At 54.0% G+C, this 17,326-nt stretch overlaps 1 protein-coding gene across 1 annotated transcript in view; it reads left to right on the top strand.

Annotated features, from left to right (window-relative positions):
- The window catches only part of LOC102038983 (1-phosphatidylinositol 4,5-bisphosphate phosphodiesterase gamma-1-like), a 19,179-nt gene extending 5,050 nt beyond the window's left edge, over window positions 1-14,129 (top strand). Inside the window, exons 2-32 of the mRNA XM_014310793.2 lie at window positions 1,341-1,490; window positions 1,592-1,685; window positions 1,799-1,846; window positions 2,546-2,630; window positions 2,761-2,841; window positions 2,933-2,967; window positions 3,478-3,550; window positions 3,645-3,746; window positions 3,827-3,945; window positions 4,022-4,107; window positions 4,295-4,415; window positions 4,506-4,674; window positions 4,866-4,985; window positions 5,165-5,272; window positions 5,367-5,554; window positions 5,743-5,943; window positions 6,062-6,181; window positions 6,454-6,637; window positions 6,909-6,986; window positions 8,159-8,262; window positions 8,467-8,563; window positions 9,511-9,577; window positions 9,862-10,025; window positions 10,141-10,237; window positions 10,343-10,567; window positions 11,187-11,335; window positions 11,534-11,648; window positions 11,765-11,926; window positions 12,691-12,779; window positions 12,880-13,064; window positions 13,144-14,129. Of these exons, the coding sequence (XP_014166268.1) occupies window positions 1,341-1,490; window positions 1,592-1,685; window positions 1,799-1,846; window positions 2,546-2,630; window positions 2,761-2,841; window positions 2,933-2,967; window positions 3,478-3,550; window positions 3,645-3,746; window positions 3,827-3,945; window positions 4,022-4,107; window positions 4,295-4,415; window positions 4,506-4,674; window positions 4,866-4,985; window positions 5,165-5,272; window positions 5,367-5,554; window positions 5,743-5,943; window positions 6,062-6,181; window positions 6,454-6,637; window positions 6,909-6,986; window positions 8,159-8,262; window positions 8,467-8,563; window positions 9,511-9,577; window positions 9,862-10,025; window positions 10,141-10,237; window positions 10,343-10,567; window positions 11,187-11,335; window positions 11,534-11,648; window positions 11,765-11,926; window positions 12,691-12,779; window positions 12,880-13,064; window positions 13,144-13,195 (3,668 nt within the window). The 3' untranslated portion in view covers window positions 13,196-14,129. The remainder of the gene's footprint in view (window positions 1-1,340; window positions 1,491-1,591; window positions 1,686-1,798; window positions 1,847-2,545; window positions 2,631-2,760; window positions 2,842-2,932; window positions 2,968-3,477; window positions 3,551-3,644; window positions 3,747-3,826; window positions 3,946-4,021; window positions 4,108-4,294; window positions 4,416-4,505; window positions 4,675-4,865; window positions 4,986-5,164; window positions 5,273-5,366; window positions 5,555-5,742; window positions 5,944-6,061; window positions 6,182-6,453; window positions 6,638-6,908; window positions 6,987-8,158; window positions 8,263-8,466; window positions 8,564-9,510; window positions 9,578-9,861; window positions 10,026-10,140; window positions 10,238-10,342; window positions 10,568-11,186; window positions 11,336-11,533; window positions 11,649-11,764; window positions 11,927-12,690; window positions 12,780-12,879; window positions 13,065-13,143) is intronic.
- Window positions 14,130-17,326: the final 3,197 nt, after the last annotated feature.

The raw sequence follows: 17,326 nt of genomic DNA on the forward strand, positions 1-17,326 counted from the left end.
GAACCCCCGCCCCTGCCGCCGCTGTTGGAGCTTTATTTAGCGGGATAATGAGGGAGCAGAGCAGCAGGAAAGCAACGCCCTGCGGTCCCGGCTGCTGGGGCTCCAAATTGGCACTTTTGGGAAGAGTTCTCCAAGGAAAACACGAGTTCAGCCTATCCCAGCGCAGGGTCTGGCTTGGGGAGGACAAGGTGGCTGGAGATTTGCTGGTTGGGATGGGGTGGGATGAGCCTGGAGGACGCGTGGCAGCCACAAAGCTGGGAAAAGAGTGGGCAGCGCTGTTGGGATGCCACGTCCTGGGGACACGAGTTCCTGGAGGACACACAGGGATGGGGGCCATCAGACACATGGAGGCAGGGCTGCAGGGACACCCTGTCTTTGGGACACAGATCCCTGAATGAGACTTTTCCATGGCATCCGTGGTGTTGGCACTCAGCTGCAGGAGCATTGCAGGGACCTCATCCTGGGGACATCCTGGGACCCAGATCCCTGGAGGACACGTGGCTATGTCATCCTGGTCCTCTCACACAGCTGCAGGGACCCCATCTTGGGGACATCCTGGGGCACAGATCCTTGGAGGACACAAGGCCATGACACCCTGGTGTCATCCCACTCCAATGGGCAGTGCCATGGAGACACTCCATCCTGGGGACATGATTCCCTGGAGGACACGTGGCTATGTCATCCTGGTCCTCTCACAGCTGTAGCAACACTGCAGGGACCTCATCCTGGGGACATCCTGGGACATTGATCCCTGGAAGACACAAGGGTGCCATCCCACTGCAATGGGCAGTGCCATGGAGACACCCCATCCTGGGGACACGATTCCCTGGAGGATGCGTGGCCATGGCATCCATGGTGGTGCACTCAGCTATAGCAGCATTGCAGGGACACCCCGTCCTGGGGACATCCTGGGACACAGATCCCTGGAGGACACGTGGCTATGTCATCCTGGTCCTCTCACAGCTGTAGCAACACTACAGGGACCTCATCCTGGGGACATCCTGGGACACTGATCCCTGGAGGACACAAGGCCGTGGCACCCTGGTGCTGTCCCACTCCAACGGGCAGTGCCACAGGGACATCCCATCCTGGGATCATGGTTCCCTGAATGGACATGCCATGCCCACATCACTGGAGGACACTGGGGACATGTCACCCTCAAAGACACGTGGCCACAGCACCCATAATTCCATAATTCCATCACACACTCCTGAGGGTATCCCATCCTGGCAACGAGGTTCTCCAGAGGACGCATGTCCTCCTGGAATTCCCGCTTCCCTAAACCACTCACATGAGGCTGTGGTGGCAGGGGACAGTTTCGTGTTCCTCTCTCCCCACAGTCGACATTCGGGAGATCAAGGAGATCCGCCTGGGGAAGAATTCCCGGGATTTCGAGCGCTACCCCGAGGACGCTCGCAAGCTGGACTTCACCATGTGCTTCATCATCCTCTACGGGATGGACTTCAGGCTGCGCACGCTCAGCGTGGCCGGTGAGTTGGGTCCCTCCCCATTCCCTGTGTCCTGTCCCACCCCCTTCCCAACATCCCATCATCCCCATCCCAACCTCATCGCCCTCCTCTTCCTCCAACAGCTTTCTGCGAGGAGGACATCAACCTATGGATAACGGGGCTCAACTGGCTGGTGGCTGACACCCAGAGAGCCCAGACCCCTCTGCAGATCGAGAGGTGAGGAAGGACCAGCAGATCCCATTTCCTGGTCCCTGTTTTGGGAAGAAAACCTGCCCTGGTTTTGGGCCTTTTTGGGATTGAGCACTATCTGTCCATCCTTTCCTTCCCAGGTGGCTACGGAAGCAGTTTGATGGGATGGACCGGGCCAGGGAAGGCAGGTGAGCCACCAGCATGGTGGGTTCAGCTGCACAGAACCATATTCCCCCTGTTGCATCCCAAATCTGGAGGTTGAGCCAGGCTGGGGGTGAGGTTTGTGGGACAAGGGAGCACCGGGGTTTTTGGGATGCTTGAAGGCACCAAAAATCGGAGATTGGGTGCAGGTCACATCCTTGTGACTGTGAGGACTGCTGGGACCCATCCCCAGTGCCAGAGGGGCCAGGCCATTAATGCAGCCCATAATAATCTTCCCAAACCAAGAGAATTTGGACTTAAATTCTTATGGGAATGGGAATGGGCATCACCTCCATATAGGATGATGTCTTAAGAGTGCCCAGTTGGTTCTTGGATGCACTTCCTTTCCTTGTCCCTCTGCTAATACTCATGGCAGACATCATGTAATTAATCTCAGAAACATGGAATCATGGAATGGTTTGAATTGGAAAGGACATCAAAAATCATCTATTTCCACCTTCCACTAGACCAGGTTGTTCCAAGCCCCAACCAACCTGGCCTTGGACACATCCTGGAATGAGACATCCACAGTTTCCCTGGGTCCTGTGCCACTGCAGGGATCCACAGGCCAGGAGGGTAGGATCCCTATGCCAGGCACCAAGATTTGGGGTGGGACACTTGGTGTTCTGAGCTGAGACTCGTCCAGGGATCTGGCAGTACCCTGACTCTGGTTTTCCCTCTGGCAGCATCACAGTGAAGGACCTGAAGGCGATGCTGCCCCAGGTTAACTACCGTGTTCCCAACATGAGATTCCTGCGGGATAAACTCGTGGTAAGGACCCTCTGGACATCCCAGCTAGGAGGGAGATGCTCTTTGACCTGCCCCACATGGGCTGGGTCCACCGTGGTGTCCCTGGTTCCCATCGAGTGGCCCCACTCTCATCCAGCCCCATCTCCCACAGGAAGTGGAAGCCAGGAATGAGATGACTTTCTCCCACTTCATCCAGTTCTACAAAAACCTGATGTTTGATGCCCAGAAGTCGGTAAGATCCATGTTTTGGCCTCCCAGATGTCCTCATCCTGGTGGGATGTGTCCCACTCCAGCTAAGCCTGGACGCTTTCTCTGCCTTCCAGGTCATTGAGCAGCTGGAGCTCTCCTTCCCCTTGCGGTGAGTTCCCAGCTCCCATCCCAGTCAATATTCCAAGAGTTGGCTCTGTAGAGTGGGAAATACAGCCAGGCTGTGGGACAGAGCAGAGAATGGGAATGGGGATGGGAGCAGGGATGGGAATATGGGTGCAGAAGGGATGGGAGCAATGATGGGAGCTGGGATGGGAGAAGGAATGGGAATATGGGTGCAGAAGGGATGGGAGCAATGATGGGAGATGGGATGGAAGCAAAGATAGGAGCAGGAAGGGGAGAAGGGGTGAGCAGGGATGAAAGATGGGGCAGCTGCCAGAGATGTAGGGACATTTCACCCTGCCCTTCTCCCAGTATCCTTGGATAACGCTGCACGTTCCAGCTGATGCCAGCCTGTCGCAGTCACAGGGTGGACGGACTGGTGGGAATGGGGGTCATGGGGAGGCTGAGCCGCAGATGGGCACTGATGGCCTCAACTCTGCCATGGGATCTATCCCAATTCCTTCTCCTGCTCCTCACTGGTGGCTGCTCCTTGTCCCAGGAATGTGGACCGCCCTGAGCTGTGCCAAGTGTCCCTCTACGACTTCCAGAAGTTCCTGCTGCATGACCAGAAGGTGGGCCTTCCCTGAGAACTCTGCGGCCTAAGGAGCCCACATGGGATGCTCCAGCCCAGTTCCTCCACTAACAACAGCCATGTTTGTATCCCAGGAATCCTGGGCCAGTGATGTGGGCGTGGTGCGGGACTACATGTGCTCCTACCTCAAGGAGAGCTCCAACGACGCGTCGGAGCCCTCCTTCCAGCTGGATGAGGTGGGTGGCCCCACACAGTGTCCCCACGGGGATCTCCCAGCACCATCACGCTCTGACCTCTCTGTTTCTCCCCCTGCCAGTTCCTCACCTACCTCTTCTCCAAGGAAAACATGGTGATGGATGCTAAGTACGAGCGTGTGGTGCCTGAGGAGATGAACCACCCCCTGTCCCAGTACTGGATCTCCTCATCCCACAACACGTAAGGAATTTTCCCCGCATGGGCGTTCCTCAGGGACGTCCATGAGCATCCCATCATCCTTGTTTCTCCTCTGCAGGTACCTGACAGGAGACCAGTTCTCCAGTGAGTCCTCCCTGGAGGCGTACGCCCGGTGCCTGCGGATGGGCTGCCGCTGTATTGAGTGTGAGTCACACCAGCCCTTCACAGGGATGCTGGAACCCCTCATGTCCCATCAAACAGACCATTCCCTGCCCCCATGCCACGCCACCAGGGCAGTGGATCTTTCCCTGTCATTTGGGTGCTCAAAACAATGGTTCCCAGCAGGTAGTTGATGGCAAACATGAATTAACCAAGGTGTTTTCCTTCTCAGTGGATTGCTGGGATGGCCCAGATGATCTCCCCATCATCTACCACGGCCACACGCTCACCTCCAAGATCAAATTCCTGGATGTGCTGCACACCATCAAGGAGCACGCCTTCGTCACCTCTGAGTAAGCCCCAGCTCCCCCAACAATCTCTGAATTCTGGGAACCTCTCCCTCACCTTCATCTGAGGTCACCATTCCCACCTGCTTGCTCCAGGTTCCCCATCATCCTCTCCATCGAAGACCACTGCAGCATTGTCCAGCAGAGGAACATGGCCTGCCACTTCAAGAAGGTTTTTGGGGACATGCTCCTCACCAAACCAGTGGACATCAATGCCGATGAGTTGCCCTCGCCCACCCAGCTCAAGAAGAAAATCCTAATCAAGGTGTGGAGCAGGCAAAACCCCAAAACCCCTCTTTGCAGGAGGGACACAGATTGTGTTGGGTTCTACACCAAGAGGTGGTCAAGGGGAACATGGGATGGTGCGAAGGCACCTGTGGGAGGTTGATCCTGAGGGTTGGGAGGTCAGTGTGACCCATGGCCACCACTGAGCTCCCCTCCCTGGTTGTCTCTCAGCACAAGAAACTGGTCGAAGGGAACCTGTACGAGGAGGTCTCCACCGCCAGTTACTCAGAGAATGACATCAGCAACTCCATCAAGAATGGAATTCTCTACCTTGAAGACCCCATTGACCATGTAAGGGAGGCCTTCAGGGGCTGAGGGGGATCTGTCAGACAGTGGGGTTTGGGATGGGCTCTCCTAGACCACTGCGATGCTGTGAGGGGGGAAAAAAGGGATTAAAAACCCCATCCCAAAGCTCCATCTCTCCATGTCATCCTCTTCCTCGCCCCACCAATGCTCTTCCTCCTTCCCAGACCTGGAGTCCTCATTATTTTGTCCTGACAAGCAACAAGATTTACTACTCAGAGGAGACATCCCGCTACCAATTCAACGAGGATGAAGAGGAGGTGGAGCAGAAGGAGGTGCGTGAGGGGCAGGACGCGCCCACAGGGCGAGGCGACAACTCCGTGGGGAGGGTGACAGGGTGACAACACCCACTGTGGGATGAACTTGCAGGAGTTCAACAACAACGAGCTGCACTTCACGGAGAAGTGGTTCCACGGCAAGCTCGGGGGTGGCCGTGACGGGCGACAGATTGCAGAGAAGCTGCTGCACGAGTACTGCACCGAGACGGGCGGCAAGGACGGCACCTTCCTGGTGCGCGAGAGCGAGACCTTCGTGGGCGACTACACCCTCTCCTTCTGGTAGGAGCTCCAGCAGGGAGGCAGGATCCCACCTTCCCTGGGTGACCCTCCAGTCAGTGCCTGGTTTGGTGGCTGGAATGGCTTTTTTGGGGGAAATGTCACCTTTTTGTGCAGCTTGTAGACCACAGATGTGGGATGGTGGAGATGTGGACCCAGATTGACTTGGCTTTCTCTCACCCCCATGGCAGGAGGTCCAGCCGGGTGCAGCACTGCCGGATCCACTCAAGGCAGGAGGCCGGGGCCACCAAGTTCTACCTGACAGACAACCTGGTCTTCGACAGCCTCTACAGCCTCATCTGCCACTACCGGGAGGTGCCACTGCGCTGCAACGAGTTTGAGATGCGCCTCACCGACCCCGTCCCCCAACCCAACGCCCACGAGAGCAAAGAGTGAGGATCCTTCCAATCCCCATCCCCTCGATCCCAGGGATCCACCAGCCTCCTCCAGCCCCAGCAGGGTGTGGAGATGCTGATGCCAGCCCCCAGTCTCCATGTTATCCCTGGGCAGGTGGTACCACGCCAGCTTGACGCGTCTCCAGGCCGAGCACATGCTGATGCGGGTCCCACGGGATGGAGCGTTCCTGGTGCGGAAGCGCAGCGAGCCCAACTCCTACGCCATCTCCTTCCGGTGAGTGTGGCCACCACGAGGCCACTTGGGCTTGGCCAAGCTGAGGATTTGTGATAACCTCTCTGTTGTGACCCTGAGCTAGGTGGCAGGGGTTTGCTGCGGGTGACACAGTGGGACACGTGATGGTGTCATGAAGGGGAAACCCTCTCCATGACATCTTCAGGGTGTTCACCTTGGTGGCATCCCCAAGCATCACCTCCTGCCTATCCCCATCATGAAGCCAGGATTCGGCCACTCCTCACCCATCCCATTCCCATCTCTCCTGGCCCCAGGGCGGAGGGGAAGATCAAGCACTGCCGCATCCAGCAGGAAGGGCGGCTCTTCATGCTGGGCAGCTCGGCCGAGTTCGAGAGCCTCGTGGACCTCATCAGCTACTACGAGAAGCACCCGCTGTACCGCAAGATGAAGCTGCGCTACCCCATCAATGAGGAGACCCTGGAGAAGATGGGCACCACTGTGAGTTCTCCCAGCAATTATGGATGGTGTGGGTTCTGTGCCATAGGCAACCAAACCCCATCCTCGGCTCCACCATCTTCCAGAATTTTGGTTGGAGCCCAACCAGAACTGGCCAAGTTCATTCCACTGTCATCACCCAGCGTTAAAACTCCACCATAATTCCCTTTTCCAACAAGTTGCAAGGGGATATTACATCCCACTCAACCTCCTCTCATCCCCTCATACCCCCTGCCCACACCCAGGTGACCCCCTCAGGTATTTCTCCTTGCAGGAACTGGACTATGGAGCCCTGTATGAGGTGCGGACTCCTCACTTCTACGTAGAGGCCAACAAGATGCCAATGGCCAGGGTAAGGGGCCAAGCTGGTGTCCTGGGGAGGTGGGGTGGTGGGATATGGCAATTTGAGTGCTGGGGTTCCTGGGTGGTCCCTCCTCAGATCCACACCTCCCAGCATCGCTGACCAGAGAAATGGTTGAGTTGTGCTCCGTTTCTTTGACCCTCAAGTGATGCTGGAGCTGGACCCAGCCAACATCACCATCACTTGGGGACAGTCCGAGCTCCAGTGACAGCACTGTCACATTGTGGTGGGAGACAGGGCTGGAAAGTCCCCAGCCTGGAGCAGGGACCTGGCAGAAGTTTGCCCCAACAGCAAGAAAATCCCTTTGCACTGGGAAACCCTTAAAAAGCAGGTCTAGAGTCAGCTCCCAGGTGGTACAGTCTCCATCCTCAGAGGTTTTTGGGACTTGGTTGTTCTTGGAGTTGACTCAGTCTCCACCCTTGGGGATTTTTGTGACTGGACATATGTTGGAGTTGACCCTGGAAGAGGCTGGTCTGGAGCCCTAAGGTTCTTTTCCTGTGATCCTACAATCCCATGGTCCAGCACTGCTGCTGCCTTAATGGTCCCTTTGCAGCAAGGTATGACCACACACAGGAAAGCTTAACCCAGAGGGGTTTTTTCCAGAGATTGTGGGAATATCAGAGGATTAACCCTTCAGTGCACCAGGAGAAACCACTGGGGATCCTAAAAAAGGAACCTGCTCTGAAAAGGATCAGCTCTGAATGTGGTGATCCTGCAGGACCACAGGCACCTCCAGCCCTTCTGTCCCCTCTAACCCATCCCAGTGGAAGCTGGAGAGGGACTTTTTGTCAGGAATGGCAGATAGGTCAAGGAGTAATGGATACAAAATGGAGGAAATTCAGGTTAGATGTTAGGAAGAAATGTTTTACTGTGAGGGTTGTGAGACACCAGAATAGAGAAGTTGTGGATGGTCCCTCTCTGGAAGTGCCCAAAGCCAAGCTGGACAGAGCTTGGAGCATCTGGTGGAAGGTATCTCTGCCCATGGTAGGATGGGTTGGAATGTGGTCACCTTTAAGGTCTATTCCAACCCCTTAACATTCTGTGATGCCATGATTTGGGGTCAGAATCCTCCACACTCCACTGTGGGGGCTCGAGGGGCTGGGCTGAGCAGGGCACCAGGCGCTGGGTGGTGACACACATGTCCCTCTTCCCGGTGTCCCCAGTGCACGGTGAAGGCTCTGTATGACTACAAAGCACAACGGGAGGACGAGCTGTCATTCTGCAAGCAGGCCATCATCCACAACGTGGACAAGCAGGACGGCGGCTGGTGAGGGCTGTCACTTGGGTGTCACCGTGGGCGGGAGGTGGAGGGGACACCCCGGGTATTCCCACAGCGGGTTTTAACTCAGCCTCCTTCTTTGTCCCCCCACCCTTTCTCCAACCACCCCCTGGCACCACATGCAGCAGGGACACCCCTGTCCCCCCCTCCCCAAAATCTGTCCGCTCGCCTTGATCCTCTCACCCCTTGCAGGTGGCGGGGGGACTACGGGGGCAAGAAGCAGCTCTGGTTCCCGGCCAACTACGTGGAGGAGATCGTCGGCACCCAGGCGCAGGAGCAGGATGAGGCTGTGAGTGCCACCTCTCTGGGATCCTGGGAGCGAGGACATTGGAGGCTCCCAAGAGCCTTGATCAAATCCAGACCCTTATCTTGAGGCTGGGAGATGCTCATGATCCTGATCCAGCTTGGATCCTTATCCACAGGCTGGGGGATGCTCATGGTTCTGCTCCAGCCTTGAGCCTTATCCAGAGTCTGGGGAATGTTCCTGGCCCCACTCCAACTTGGACCTATTTCTGGGACTTGGGAAATGCCCCTGGTCCTTTTACAGCCTGTATCTTTATCCAGAGGCTGTGAGATGCTCCCAGCCCCACTCCAGCTTGGACCCTTTTCTGGAAGCTGCAGAATACTCCAAGTCTTGTACAAGCCCAGATCCTTACCCAGTGGCTGGGGAATGCATCTGGTCCTCTCCAGCCCAGACCCTTACCCTGAGGCTGGGAGATGCTCATGCTCCTGCTCCAGTCCAGATTCTTATCTGGAGGCTGAGGGATGTTCTTGGCCCCACTCCCATGTAGACAGTTTATTAGAAGCTGGAGGGTGCTCCCAGTCCTGTTCCAGCCCCGATCTCTGTCTGGAGGCTGTGTGATATTCTTGGCAACACTCCAGCTTGTATCCTTTCCTGGAAACTGGAGGATGCTCCCAGTCTTTTGCCAGCCCAGACCCTTATCCAGAATCTGGGTGATGCTCCTGGTCCCACAGAGTCAGGGGATGCTCTTGGTCCTGCTCCAACCCAGACCTTTATCCAGAACTTGGGGAATGCTCCCAGCCCTGTACCAGCCCAGACCCTTATCCAGAACCAGGGGTATGCTCCTGGTCCTACTCCAACTCGGCTCTTGGGATGATGCTCCTGGATGTTTTTTCCCTTCTTTTCCTCAGATTTGTCCAGCTCAAAGGGCTGGGTGGTGGCTGCCTGTAACCCACAGGCCTCACCCATTTTACCTCTTCCTTCCTCTCTTGCAGTCATCAGAAAACAGCCCCCTGGGGAACTTTCTGAAGGGCTTCATCGATGTCCCATCCTGCCACGTCGGTGAGTGTCCCTACTTATGGATTTGGGGGGAATTTGGAGGAGTTGGGATGTCCAGATGATTCAGGGGATATTTTCCCTTGATTCCAAGGGCGTGTTTCAGCCTGGAAAGCTGAAGCCACACATTTAAAAAAATGGGATCCTCAGAGGAGGATCTGAGATGGATGGTGGGGTGCCGGTGGGGGCTGGTGGGGGCCCGGGAGCGGGACCGCTGAGGTTTCGTTTGCTCCACAGAGCCATCCGTTGGGAATGTCTTCAAGTAAAGCCCCCCTCTGATGTCCTTATAGTTATCTCCAAAGACGGGAGGAGCTCCAAACCATTTGTCTTCACCATCCATTCCCAGCAGATGTCCCACGCAGCCCAGTCGCTGGACGTGGCCGCAGACACGCAGGAGGAGCTCAGCGAGTGGGTGGCCAAGATCCGGGAGGCCACGCAGAACGCCGACGCCAGGGTGAGGGGATGCAGAGGATGGGGCTGGATGGTCCCTTTCTCTTGGAGATTGTTCCTAATATCTCCAAAGGAAGAGTCTGGGGGAAGACTTGCAGCTCCTGTTTTTCCTGGTGCAGATGCAAGAGGGGAAGATCATGGAGCGGAGGAAGAAGATCGCCCTGGAGCTCTCGGAGCTGGTCGTGTATTGCCGCCCGGTGCCGTTCGATGAGGACAGTAAGTCCTGGAGAGGTCGGATAAAGGCATGAAGCGTGGAAAGAGACAGGTGGGAAGAACTATCCAGATCTCATTCCTTCCCTGATGGCCACTTGGTGCTTGCAGAGATTGGCACAGACAAGGCATGTTACCGGGACATGTCGTCCTTCCCCGAGACCAAGGCGGAGAAATACGCCAACCGCAGCAAGGGCAAGAAGTTCCTGCAGTACAACCGCCGCCAGCTGAGCCGCATCTACCCCAAAGGACAGCGCCTGGACTCCTCCAACTATGACCCACTGCCCATGTGGATCTGTGGGAGTCAGCTCGTGGCCCTCAACTTCCAGACTCCCGGTAAATCCTGCTCCTGGGGTTGTTGTTGGGCTCATCTCCAAAGATTGTCTCAAAATTCGCATTTCCAATGCTTCTGCCCTGGGTCGTTTTGTTGGAGGTGGTTTGGGTGATCTCTCCAACCTTTGTCTCCATCTTCATGGGGACACGAGTAGTTTGGATGCTCTTCAAGCTTTGTTCTCATCCTGATGGAGACACAGGAGGTGGTTTGGATGATCTTTCCAAGCTTTGTCCTCATCCTGATAGGGATAGAGGAGGTGGTTTGGATGATCTCTCCAAGCTTTGTCCTCATCCTGATGGAGGCACAGGAAGGAGTTTGGATGCTCTCCATCCTGTGTCTCATCCTGATGGGAATGTAGGGGATGGTTTGAAAGATCTCTCCAACCTTTGTCCTTATCCTGGTGGGGACAAGGGTGGTTTGGATTCTCTCAAGTCTTTATCCTCATCCTGATGGGGATATGTCCATGCAATCCTTGGAGATTCATGCAAAACTCAGCTGCATCCCTCCTCCAACCACAGCTGGGGCTCTTAGTTGGGTTTGCAGTATAGAACCTTCTAACCAAGGGCCTTGGGAAGGTCCCTGAGCCCCACGCTCAGATCTGCTCTGTCCCCACGGTCACAGACAAACCGATGCAGCTGAACCAGGCGCTCTTCATGCTTGGTGGCCGCAGTGGCTACGTCCTGCAGCCAGACATCATGAGGGACGAGACCTTCGACCCCTTCGACAAGAACAGCCTGAAGATTGTGGAGCCCATCACAGTCCAGCTGCAGGCAAGTGTGGAAGGACAGCAAGACCACCTTGAGGTGGTCCCTATGAAGATGGGAACTCCTTCCTTATTTTTGGATCAACTAGGGGTGGTTTTTACTTGTTCCAGCTACATATTTGCTCCATGGAGCTTGTTACTCTTGGGAGTTCTTCATCCAGTGTGGCCAGACCTCATCCTTTTCTTTCTCCCCTTTCTCCCACAGATCCTAGGTGCCCGGCACCTGCCCAAGAACGGGAGGAGCATCGTGTGCCCCTTTGTGGAGGTGGAGGTTTGCGGCTCTGAGTATGACAACAGCAAGAACAAGACAGATGTCGTAGGTGAGAGACCACACGGGTGATGTCCCCACCTTTAGGGACAACCCTGACTCTGCCCTCTGTCATCCTCTTGAGAGGACATGTGGTGATGGGGCCGGGTTTTGTCCTCTCTCCCACAGCTGACAACGGCTTCAACCCCATCTGGCTCTTCAAGCAGTTCGTCTTTGACATCAACAACCCTGAGTTTGCCTTCCTCCGCTTCGTGGTGTATGAGGAGGACATGTTCAGTGACCCCAACTTCTTGGCACAAGCCACCTTCCCTGTCAAGGGCCTCAAAACAGGTATGGTCTTTCCATCATCATTATCATCATCACCATCTCCATCATAGTCATGGAATCACAGCAGGGTTTGCGTTGGAAGGGGCCTTTAAAGGTCATCTCGTCCAACTCCCCTGCAATCATCACCATCACCCCCCCTCCATCATTATCATTATCATTATCATTATCATTATCATTATCATTATCATTATCATTATCATCTCCATGATTAAGTCATGGAGTCATAAAAGGGTTTGGTTTGGAAGGGACTTTTAAAGATATTCCAGCGCAACCCTCCTGCAATTGTCATCATCATGATCTCAATCACTGAGTCATGGAATCATAGAAGGGTTTGGGTTGGAAGGGGCTTTTAAAGGTCATCCAGTCCAAATCCCCTTCAACCATCATCTGCATCATCTCCGTCATAGATCATGGAATCATAGAAGGGTTTGGGTTGGAAGGGACCTTTAAAGATCTTCTAATGCAATCCTCCTGCACTTGTCACCATCGTGATCTCCATCACGGAGTCATGGAATTGTAGAGGGGTTTGGGTTGGAAGGGACCTCTAAAAGTCATTGAGTCCAACACTCCTGCATTGTCATCATCATCATCATGACCTCCATCATTAAGTCATGGAGTCATAGCAGGGTTTGGGTTGAAAGGGACCTCTAAAGGTATTCTAGTGCAAACCCCTGCAATCATCATCGTTATCTCCCTGGGGTCCTGGCCATGGTGGGGGGCTCAGACCCTGCTGTGGTGCTTAGCTCGTGTTGTGATGTTGTGTCCAGGCTACCGGTCGGTGCCGTTGAAGAACAGCTACACCGAGGACCTGGAGCTCGCCTCCCTCCTCATCCACATCGAAATCATCAATGCCAAGGCAGGTGGCCCAGGTGGCCAGGGAAACCTGGAACAAGGGGAACCAACTCTTTGGTGTGTCCTGCCCACCACACCATCCTCACACGCTTGTTTTGGAGCAGGAGGAAGATGAGGAGAACCTCTACTCGTCCATCCAGCAGCTCCGGGACCGTGCCAGCGAGCTCTCCAGCCAGGTCTCCAGCTACGAGCGCACCAACGGCTGCGATTCCCGCTACCAGCAGCGCCTGGACGAGCTCCGGGCAGCCCAGGAGCGGCTCATGGAGCTCACTGAAGTCCGCAACCGCAAGTGAGTTGTCCCCTCCCTGTGGCTTTGGGACACCCCTCTTGGGGAGGGTCCCTAAGGCCACCACCCTGCTCCCCACCAGGTTGATGGAGAAGAAGAAGAGGGACCGGCAGATGGTCACCAAACGCAGCTGAGCTGGAGAGACTCAGAGCTGAGGAGCTCCCCCAGCCACCTCCTCTCCTGCTACAGCGGGAGGTGGGGTGGCCACACCCGGACCTCCCACCACGCCCAGGGCTGGGTGACAGCAGCGTGACAAATTCGGGGATGAAAGGGGGCCTTGGGTAGCTGTGCCTGTGACGGGGGTGAGGCGGGAGGTGGGACGCTCTGGCTTCAATCCCAGGTGCCTCCAGCTTCATCCCACATTCCCTGGGGCTCATGGCCACATCCTTGTCCCCACGAGGTGGCCACAGTGGCTCTTCCTCACCCAACGTTCTCAATGTCCCTCCATCCCATGGCAGCCCCATGACCGATGGGGAAACTGAGGCACAGGGGCCCAGCTGGCCCAGGATGGACCTCCATCCTGGGCACAGGTGTCAGGACTGCCTGGTGATGAGGCACCAGGATGGGGACACAGGAGACACTTTTGGGGGGGTTAGGGGGGTATTTTGCTCCCCTGCTATAAATACCTGTATTTTCTTCTTTTATCCAGCGTGTACATATGGCGTGGGGGGAGGGAGTGTCTGTACCAGCCACAGTATTAGGGCACAAGGGGGACCCCAAAATGTCCAGAGGTGTCCCAGCATGGGACCAAGGGAGCAGGGGACCAAGTCTGGGGCTGTCCCACAAGGCAGAGTGGCCTGTGACAGGGTGCCCTGAGTAGGCGCCTGGTAAATACAGGCAGCAAGGTGGCCCCAGAGGGGACAGGGATGTCCCCAGGGTCACCCAGAGTTGTCACCTAACTCTGGGAATGGGGCAGATCCTGACAGTAAAGCCAACTGAGGTGGTGGCCAGCCTGATGGTGGCTGGGGACATCTTGGGGTGTCCCCTGGGGTTGGGGTGTCCCAGCAGGGGGGGACCTGTGTATTCTTTGTATGAAAATAAATCTATTTAGCCAATATTTATACCCTGCTGTTGTGACCTGGTGTCCCCTTCCAGCTCTGCTGCCACCTCGGGGTCCCCAGGGTGGATGATGTCCCCTGGGAGGTGGCTTGGTGGTCCCAGATCCAGTGTGTCACCCTTGTCCCAGCAGCAGTGGGGACACTTGGGGGTGTGTTGTGGCAGGCAGGGCCACCCAGGAAGGACACAAGGCAGAGGGACACAGGGACAATGGGTACAAGGTTGTGGGGACATGGCCATGGGGGCATGAGGCCATGGGGACACAGGGCTCTGGGAACACACAGCTATGCAGGATCACAGGGCCATGCCATGGGGACACACGGGTCCATAGCGATTTGGGTCCATGGGGACACAAATTCATGGATCCATAGGGGTTTGGGTCCATGGGACACACACATGGATCCATAGGGACATGGGTCGATGGAAATACATGTGAATCTACTGGGATTTGGGTCCATGGGGACACAAATTCATGGATCCATAGGGATTTGGGTCCATGGAAACACGTGAATCCATTGGGATTTGGTCTATGGGGACACACACCACAGATACACAAAGACTTGAGCCCATGGGGACACAGATTCAGGGATCCATAGGGCTTTGGGTCTGTGTGTATTCACAATTCAGGGATCAGATTCAGGGACACAGATTCAGGGATCCATAGGGATTTGGGTCCATGGGGACACAAACTCCAGTATCCACAGGGCTTTGGGACCGTGGAAACACATGCAAATCCATTGGGATTTGGGTCCTTGGAAACACATGTGAATACATAGGGATTTGGGTCCATGGGGACACACCCTCCAGTATCCACAGGGCTTTGGGACCATGGAAACACACGTGAATCCCACAGGATTTGGGTCCATGGGAACACATGTGAATTCATTGGGATTTGGTCTATGGGGACACACACCGTGGATACACAGGGACTTGGGTCCATGGGGACACAGATTCAGGGATCCACAGGGCTTTGGGACTGTGGAAACACACAAAAATCCACAGGGATTTGGGCCCATGAAAAGAACCATTAGAATTTAGGTCCGTTATGATGCACATGAGGCCATAGGGATTTGGGTCCATGGGGACACTCACTCCAGGATCCACAGGGCTTTGGACCCATGGAAACATGTGAATCCACAGGGATTTGGGTCCTTGGAAACATATGTGAACTCAGTAGAATTTGGATTCATTAGTATACACACGAGTCCATGGGGATTTGGGTCCATGGGGACACACATTCAGGGATCCATAGGGCTTTGGGACTGTGGAAACACACACGAATCCACAGGGATTTGGGTCCATGGAAACACATGGAACTCAGTAGAATTTGGGCCCCTTAGGACACAGATCCATTGGGATTTGGGCCCATGGAAACACATGTGAATCCACTGGGATTTGGGTCTGTGGGACATACACCGCGGATACACGGGGACTTGTGCATTCACAATTCAGGGATCAGATTTGGGGACACAGATTCAGGGATCCATAGGGATTTAGGTCCATGGGGACACACCCTCGAGGATCCACAGGGCTTTGGGACCGTGGAAAAACACGCGAATCCACAGGGATTTGGGTCCATGGAAACGCCCCCCGCCCGCTGCCCCTCACGCAGTTCCCGCCTTCCCCCCAGGCCGGCCGGCAGGGGGCGGGGGCTGCTGCAGCGCCACGCCCCCTTCCCCTCCTTGTGGTCCCGCCCCTTCACTCCTATTGGTCTTCCTCCTCTCCCTGCCGCTCCCCATTGGCTGGCGGGCCGCGCGCGCTCGGACGCGGAAGTGCCGGGGCCGGAGCTGCGGCGGAGACGGTGAGGGGAGGGGTCGAGCCCTGATTCCGCTGGGAGCTCTGGGGGCGGAAATTTATTCCCATAAATCGGAGGAAATTGGGAATATTCTGGTTTAAATACCCGTGTTGCGCTTGGGTTTGATGAGGAAAAGGGTTTATTGCTGTGTTTCCGCGAGGAAAATGGTTTATTTGGCGGTTTTCGTGAGGAAATTAGTGTATTCTTGCTTAATTTTGTGAGAAAAGCTATTTGTTCTTGGGGTTTGGCGAATAAAATTGTTTATTCTCTGGGTTTTTTAATGAGAAAAAGGGTCTATTCCGGCGTTTTGATGAGGAAAAGAAATTAGTTTTGATTCTTTTGAAAATGAGGAACATGATTTATTCGTAGTTTTTGATGAGGAAAGTGGTTTATTTTTGCGTTTTTCTTGAGAAAAAAAAGTTCATTTTCGGCTTTTAAGGAAGAAAATTGTTTATTTGTGGGTTTTTATGAGGAAAATTACTTCTCGGATGGTTTTGATGAGGAAAATGGTTTATTCTTGGGGTCTGATTAATAAAATGGTTTATTCTTGCTTTTTGATGAGGAAAATTGTTTAGTCTTGCGGGTTTTGTGATAAAAATGTGTTTATTTTTTGCTTTTTATGAGGGAAACAGTTTATTTATGTAGTTTATTCTGGAGCTTTCATGAGGAAAATGGGCTTGATGAGGAAAGTTTATTCTTGGTTTTTTTTGTATTCTTATAGTCTTTTGTTTATATTCTTGGTTAATTTATGAGAAAATTTATTCTTGGGGTTTGGGATAATTAATAGCTTATTATTAGGAATTTCATGAGAAAAATCAATTCATTTTGGGCTTTTGGTGGGGAAAATGGTTTATTTTTTTTTTATTCACCCTTTCTTCATGCTGAAACAAAAATTTTTGGAGTGTAATTCAATGACTGGATTTAAATTACTGCTGGAATTTAAATATTACAATGTAACCGCTGGAATTTAACTGGAATTCCACCAGTCAGATTAACCTACTGGAATTTTAACTGCATGAATTTTCACTTGTCAGAATTGAACTAAAAAAATAAGCACCAAAATATATTCCAGCTTCCAGATACTTGTATTTCTTTTAATATAAAATATATAATAAATAAATATTTGCTGGGAAAGCTGGGGATCTTTGATACCGCAAGGCATGATTTGGTCAGAATGAATATTCAAAATATTCGTGAATATTCATGAGCTGTAGCAACACTGAGGAGGGGGAATCCCTTTTCCAAGGAATTTTAAAAGGCAGGACTGATTCTTTGCCTCAGTCCCGTGAGTAAGGAAAGAAAACATGGAATTTAATGAGGCTGGACAGGGTCAGAACAGGTTGGACCAGCTGGAGCAGCCTCTCCATCCCTGGGATTATTCCAGGGGTGGCTGGGTGGAGGTTGGGGGGACCCT

Source organism: Geospiza fortis, unplaced genomic scaffold (genome assembly GCF_000277835.1).
Source record: "Geospiza fortis unplaced genomic scaffold, GeoFor_1.0 scaffold543, whole genome shotgun sequence".
NCBI lineage: Eukaryota > Metazoa > Chordata > Aves > Passeriformes > Thraupidae > Geospiza > Geospiza fortis.